Source organism: Morone saxatilis, unplaced genomic scaffold (genome assembly GCF_004916995.1).
Source record: "Morone saxatilis isolate NCDOM2014 unplaced genomic scaffold, NCSU_SB_2.0 Contig18, whole genome shotgun sequence".
NCBI lineage: Eukaryota > Metazoa > Chordata > Actinopteri > Moronidae > Morone > Morone saxatilis.
The window spans coordinates 27,839,759-27,847,367 of NW_023339740.1; the positions used below are offsets into that span (position 1 = coordinate 27,839,759).

The following is a 7,609-nucleotide window of genomic DNA, read 5'->3' on the forward strand; positions in this document are numbered from 1 at the left end:
TGCACCTTATACAAGTGTGATGTAGAAACTATGTATGTCTTATGTCAGATGTCTGTCTGTATTGTGTGTGACCTTTGTCCTCTTTTGTTACCTGCACATGTTTTCCCATCATCATTCAGAGTGTATCCAGGCAGGCAGAGGCAGTGGTATGAGCCCGGGGAGCTCTCACAGATGTGCTCACAGCCGTGGTCCGACTCCAGACACAGATCCATACCTACAGCAGGGATAATATCAACTTCAGCATCCATAATAACAATCATTACCAGAATAAGTAGCTGCAGGGTCATTATCAGTCGTTGCCTAAACCTAACCATCCTGCAACCTCTGTACTTTTATTTTGAAAGTCAAATGGGATGTTGCATATGTATTATTGGTAACTAGAGCACAGAACAAGTATGTGTTGAAATTGTGACACTTCCACAGTGGACCAGCATGTGTATCACTGATACCAGGTTGATATACTCTACTATAACTCTGTCTAGCCCTTTATGAAGGCGCAGACAAGAACACAGGGTTGAACTGTCTGCAGTGACAGGTGAGTGGGTTTATCCCCGCACCACCAAATCTCAGCTACAAACTGATGTTTTTATTCTTTCATATTCCTTCACTGTCTTAAATTTTATCCATCTCAGTTTCTCTCCTTTTCCATCTCCCACTCAGGAAAGCCAGAGATTTTTAGTCTAGAATAATAGCAGTGCGGGGAAATAACTTGCACTTAAGGGATTTGTGGAGGCTGTTATGAAAAAGTATTATGTTCTGTGGGGTTAGATGGGCATGGTGATTTTTTTTTATATTCAGACTAGACATTCATAGTGTTTTTAATTAAATAAAGAATCTGGTGTTGCCAACAGCATGGAATTTAAATTCCAGAGACTTGGCTTCAGTTTTTACTTGTGTTACGTTAAGGTGACTTCAAATGGAAGTTATCCGTTAGTGACATTAAATGTGAAGTTCTTTACTCGTTTCAGATGGGAATTTTACGAAAATATGACAAGAAATAATGTAATAAAACCTAAAATATATACAACACATCCAAACTTATTATGTTATTTGATCTTTGTTGTGGATTACATGTTTAACAGACACTTTTACAGGCAACCAATCATCTTTTAAAGATCCTGATTGAAAAATGTTTTTGTCAAATCTGATAATGAAAATACCAAACTATAATTTTACAGACAGTGAGGTCATTTCCTGTCCAGCAGCCTTACCACAGAGCTTGTCCTGGAACTGCAGTCCAAACTGGTGAATGAGATCGAAGGACTCCACCAGGAAGACGTGGTCTTCGAAGGGTGGGGACGCCATGGCTCTCAGTGACGTCATATCGGCTCTGGCCACCCCCACAGCGTAGATCTCAATGCCTTTCTCTCTGGCCTCGGCTGCCACCTCCGCCACGCGGTCCTGAGGACGTCCATCTGTAACGATCACAGCCACGTTGGGGACCTGAGGGACAGAAAACCTCAGAGTTAAGGTAACGTAGGGAGGACGATGGTACTGTATTAAACTCCTCAAGAGACACAGTCACAGTTGGAAAATCACAGTTGTCAACTATATGCACATAAATAAATAAAAAATTCCTTTTCCTTAAATGATATGGACTGTTTCTACATATTATAAGATACAATATTTAGTTCCCAGCTCACAAAACTAAGACAGATACTATAAAACATATTGTTAATATTAACCTACTTTTTTTTTTAGCTCTATATGCATAAGTGTGCTAAAAATTTCAGATCAGCATCCAGTCTATGTAAAAAATTACTGGGAAGTCGTTCAACCAAGTCTCTCTGTTTAACAATTTTAACAAATTCAATAAACTGAACTTCTGGCAGCGACTATACAGTCAAATACAGAGTGAACTAAACACATTTTTCATCTTTTTGTTTTGGTCCACAAAACTGTGGACCAAAACAGGTAAGTAGTCGTCTTGCATTACCTTTGGCCTGTCTCCCTCCTCGGCGATAAAGGCTGCATTCATCACGTATTTGATGGCGAGGCCGGTCATGGTGCCCTGAGCGAGGGGAATGATCTCATTGATGCCTTTCACCATGGCGTCCAGCTTGGCGTGGGTCTTCAGAGAGAACTCACTGCGGACCTGAAGGCAGAAGAGCAGAGAGACCACACTCAGAGACAGCAGGTTGTATCATATTTTTATAAGAACAGATCAGTATTATCCTCACTTTTATTATTAAACTTCACTGAATTAGCAAAAGGGAGAAAGTAGTGAGAAAGTGTTTTCAGTGAAATTAATTCACATTTTGAACAAAAGCAGGGGTAGCTGAACATTTTGATACATACTGTACCTGTATATGATTATCGTTGGTTTAAGAGGTTTAACAATAATACAACTTTATTTACTGTATTTAGCACATTTCACTAAAAAAAGATACACATTATGTGATTGACAAAAGATAAAAAAAAAACATTATTGATTGTTTTTCAGAAGACACCAATAAAAGAGAATTTAAATGATTTAAGATAAAGTTTTAAAAGATTCAGAGTTTTATCTTGTCCAAAGTTATTGTTTGTTGTTGAGATATTTCAGTGGAAGAAAGTGGTTGACTGACTGACTGACTGACAGACACTGCTAACATGGATAAAAACAGCATTGGATCTGGATGCTGTGGGTCTACGGTACCTGGCTGGAGTACTGAACCACTCCCACTCTGGTGGCGTTGAGTCCAATGTCCAGTGTGGCCAGGATGTCGATCATGAACTTCCTCATGGTCTCAAACTCATGTGGCCTTACGCTGCGGGAGCTGTCAATGAGGAAGACCAGATCCACCGGACCAGACTTACATTTCTGGTTAGGACCTGGAAGAAGGAATACAAACATTCAGACAAACATTTCAGGTATAAAATGGGAAATCTTTATTTATGTTGAGCCAGTTGTTCAGAAGTATTAGTGATAAAGTGTCTTCTTGGGAGCAACAGTTCTTGATACTGTAGGAATAAAGTGACAGCTTTATTCTTTGACTCAAAGGTTATATTATATTACAGATTTAGAACATTAATATAGAAGCAACCAAACTATTATCAATATACAGACACAGAGTCACATGGTGTCCCACTCCCTCTGCCTGTGTTGTATTGCAGCCTCTCTGTGGTTTGTTTCCATAGCCTGTCTGCTCCGACTGAAACTGCTGTTTTTATCATCTATGTTGTTTCCACCAAACCAGAGTTGGTGATTGTTGGAACAGCTGAAAGACTAACAAAAACGGTTTTGGTGAGATTTATTTTGTTTGTGTCCACTTTGAAAGTAAAGTAACACTTTTAGGTGATGTACTTTTACAGCTGCATTTGTCTCCAAGGATTAACATTACACTACATGGAAGAGTGTGTGTGAATTGTCAGTGTCTTCAGAGGTGTGTGTGTGTGGTTTTTTTTGAATAAAGCAGCAGCAGATGGTATAACTTTCACATTATTTACCACCTGAACTCACTTCTCCATGACTTCAGCTGCCACAAGGCACCTGTTTTTGTCTTCAAGTTTTCGGTGTTACTGTGAACGCACTCCCATGTTGTAACATCATCTCGGTTCAAAAACACAGCAGTCATGAATGAGGTATGAGGTGAGCCTGTGTTTGCGGTGTGGCTTTATGACTTGGAAAGGAATTGTTTGATTAATGCACATCCAGAATTTCTTCACAAAGGCTGGAAGTCATTGTAGAGGAGACGCAGTGTCAGTTAAAGTATGTATGTGGGATTGTTGTGGAATCCATCTTTAGTTTCAAACAGACATGAGCAATGGCTGCTGTTTAACATCCTATAAATATGTTCAGCTCATTGTCTGGCCTTGTAAATCAAGTGAACCTTCAGCTGTTGGTATAATGTAAACCACATCCCAATGTATAGATCTGATATGTCCCAGGGTGCTTTTAGGGAAAGTCATGATTAACATGATCATGAGAAGTCCCGCTTAGGACCAGTGGCTGTGGCATTAAATGGTAACTTATTTTTCAACCTGGACCTTATTTTCCCACGTCTAAAGTGACTAATGAGGACAACAAGATTTGAATTTGATCCAGTATTGAGTGAGAGAGCAACAACTGCAAAAAGGGCTGCACTGTTAAAATACGTCCATTAAGATAAGATGAAATACGCAGCATCTTTATTGACTCCCCATAGGCACAGAAGAATGTTATACAAAGAATAGAGAAAATACAATAAAATACAATACAATGAAATACAGTGAGATAAAACAGGAATAATATATACAGTATATACAGTCTGTGTGAATGTACATGTGCAAAATCTGTAACTGAATGGTATGTGGTTTAGAGTCTCAGTCAGGGGAGGTAGGAGGTACAAAGAAGCCCCCACAAGCACTTTGAGGAAAGTGGCTGGATGAGTCTGTAGCTGACTGTGCTCCTGAGCTCAGCATAAAGAGGATGAGAGTGGGGAGAAAAAAGTGCTTGTTTTTGCCACTGACCGGCTCAGACTGTCTTTATATGACTCTACAGAGAAATAAAACATTTTCTGTTCCTTTTATTTGATCCATTGTGTGTCCAACCAAGTCTCGCTCATGCAGTCTCAACCTAAAATCTTGGCAGCATGAGGCTGAGTGTTAGTGTTACGTAAAAACTTTCAATGTAAAGGCTGAATATTTCGTTGATTATGACAATGTGGATGAACCACCGTATTACAGATGAAGAGCTCCTACTAACTGAAGAGCAGACGAGGAAGAAGAGAGAGAGAGGTGCAACAGGTAGAGGAGGGTGAACCAGCTGCTGGAAGGCTGCGAAGCTTGAGAGACTCGTGGTTGTCCTCTACGAGAACGAGACTTTTCTTGGGTCAGATGTTACACTGACCAATTAAAGCAAATTTCTCTGTAAGGTCCTCTTCATAATTTTGTCAGACACTTGATGGTAACAGTCTGAGCCTGGTGGCTCACCTGGTAGAGCTGGCCAGCCATGTACCGAGTCCTTACTGCAGTGGTCATGGGTTCAACTCTGACCTGCAGCCCTTTGCTGCATGATATCCCATTGCGCCGGATATCCCCGCCCCCTCCCCCTTTTCTGTCACTTTACAGCTGTCACTATCAATTAAATGCAATAAAAAACAAACAAACACAAAAACAATTTGAGCCTGTTAGTAGCAAAAACAAGTTCACATTGAAGCTCAAACTAATTCAAACCTTGTAGTCCCCATCATCACACAAGAACACGGGAAAATAAGTTTCTGGTTGAAAAATACAGAAGTTACACTTTAAAGCTCAGAGTTTACACCTTGTGATGTACATTGATGTTTTTTAAATGATGTTGGCACCCAAGAAAGTTACTTTTATAATGTTTCTTTCTGTTGTCTTGTATTTCTTATTCCTACAAATGACATGTTCAAAATACTAAATTGTGTACAGTTTTGTAAAGAAGGAGGGTGAAGTTCTCACAACTTGAATAGTGGGAGGGAGGTAATAAAAACACTCTTTCTTTTGTCCTAATCATTTTTCTCTGACAGTATCTGCCGACTGACCTGCTTTGGGCCTGGCGGTGGCGAGGACGGCCAGGGTCAACACAATGAAGCCACACAGTCTCATCTTCGTCCTGATGATAGAGATCTAGCAGATGGGTCGCTCACAGCTGGACTCTGGAACTGGATCAAACTGTGAGGGGGGAGAGGAGAGGTGGTGGGTGAGATAAGATGGAAGCAGAAAGAAATACAAAAGAGGTTATTTGTGGTAACGTGAGAAGACCTGTGTTTATGAAGTGTCCTTCAGCAAGGCACAGAATTATACTGCTTTGGCTGATTTGCACTATTTAGTGATGTGTCAAAAGACGTTCAGACATCAGCTCTTTAATGACGCAGGTATTAACCACATTATTCATATTAAGTTTCAGCTTTGTCGTACTGTGGTGTCAGAGGTATTGCATGTAAATTCAGAGTCTGGGTTCAATATCAAAGTTGGAGTGACCTTTAAAAACAGAGCTTGAGTCATACAAGCTTCAGAGGTGGTGCGAACAGGCAAATAATGCTTTGTGTCCAGTGTTTGGCTCAAACAAACACACAAACACACACACAGTGACCCTGAGACTCAACTGTCTCAGGGTCACTGACCAGGCGGCAGTATTTGACGAGTTGGGAGTGAGAACGTGTTGTGTAAATTGTTTTATTAGGCAACCTCAAATTATGTTGCCCTGTCAATAGTGTCGTACTTTGTTGTCTAATTTCTAGGACTAGTTTGGAGTCTGAATGTGAAGGAAACAGAATGTAGTTTCCCACAACAACGTAGCATTCCTCGTGCAAAACGTTGAGCCATACGTCACCAAACTACTAGTGATTTTATTCTCAATAAAACAAAATGTTAAGTATTATTTTTGCAATTTTCACCTTCTCCCACAATTCCACTGCTGAAAAATGTTATAACATACATTGCAATATTAAAAAATAAAATCAGTAATTTTAGGCTGCAACAATCCAGAATTTCCATGTTTTTCCCTCTGAGCGTCACATGACGTCACACATTTGTGCTGTAACGCCCAATCTGTTCTCTTTTAATGGAGTGAGCGATTAGAGTGTAGACACTCCAGTAAATTCCTGCCCTGTGTGTCTGTAACGTGATAATAATGTCGATGGAGGGCTTGCGTTGCGGAGGGACATTCCAGTCCTGCCCCATCATAAAACACTCGGCTGCAAACACCTGGAGAAGGTGCACAGCAATTCGTGTTAATGGAAGGCTGCGGATAAACACACACTCAGTCCCTAATCTCTCTGTGTGTCTGTCAGTATCCCTGTAGGCTATCACCTCTACAGCAGCAGAGGGGTAATGATAATGTCTGGGAAGTGTTTATGTTCAGGGCACACGGTCAATTCAAACAGGCACCATGAAAGCCATCTCTCTTCCTCAGGTCCACAGAGAGGGGTCCTTCGGGGGTTTATCGCTATCTGACTGGCAGCCAGAGCGTGTGGTCATCACTGGCTCATGGCTGAGCATAAAGGCTTTTTTCTGTGTTTATGTCTCTGTTTGTCTCGTTGTCTTTCTCAGTAGATCTCGCTCTCTCTCACTCTCTCTCGCTCTAATTGCCGTACTTTCTCTTATCCACGTGTTTTCAGGAGCATCTCAGTAGTAAAAGAAAGGTCAGCCAGACATTTGGAGGACATTATTCATGCTTCTACATTTTGGCAACGACTGTACAGGATACATTGTCCGCTTAAGTTTAGACAAAGGTCCCACTTCCTTCACATGAAGTATAGGTTTAACTATGTAACAGACATTACGGCACTGAAGGGACACTTGCCTGCTAGAAATGCTACCAGACTAAAACAAAAGGTAACTGTTGGTGTTTTGGCCTAAACATTTTGGAACTGTCATCGTCACTCATCAAATCAGGTGGATCTGTTGAACTAGTACAAATGACAGATGCCAATTTGACGGCCTCTGTACCTTATGTCTCATGCTTCTGCTTACAGAGAGACAAAAGGTTTGAAATCAATAGAAAAACCCAGCTGAAATTTTGTACCCTATAGAAATTGTGGATGTTTCAGAGACTTTAATCATTTCTGATAATGTAATTCCAACCTCAACACTAAAACTAGGACAAACTACTTCTCTCATGTAAATAAATAAATAAAGTGAAATGCACAGATGCCTACACACACTCTCACATATGCTA

At 40.6% G+C, this 7,609-nt stretch overlaps 1 protein-coding gene across 1 annotated transcript in view; it reads right to left on the reverse strand.

The window, feature by feature from the left end:
• Positions 1-7,609, reverse strand: part of matn4 (matrilin 4) — a gene marked incomplete at its 5' end in the record, with an annotated part of 26,089 nt that overhangs the window by 8,228 nt on the left and 10,252 nt on the right. The window contains 5 exon segments of the mRNA XM_035662170.1: positions 98-214; positions 1,212-1,443; positions 1,937-2,095; positions 2,639-2,814; positions 5,472-5,601. Of these exon segments, the coding sequence (XP_035518063.1) occupies positions 98-214; positions 1,212-1,443; positions 1,937-2,095; positions 2,639-2,814; positions 5,472-5,535 (748 nt within the window).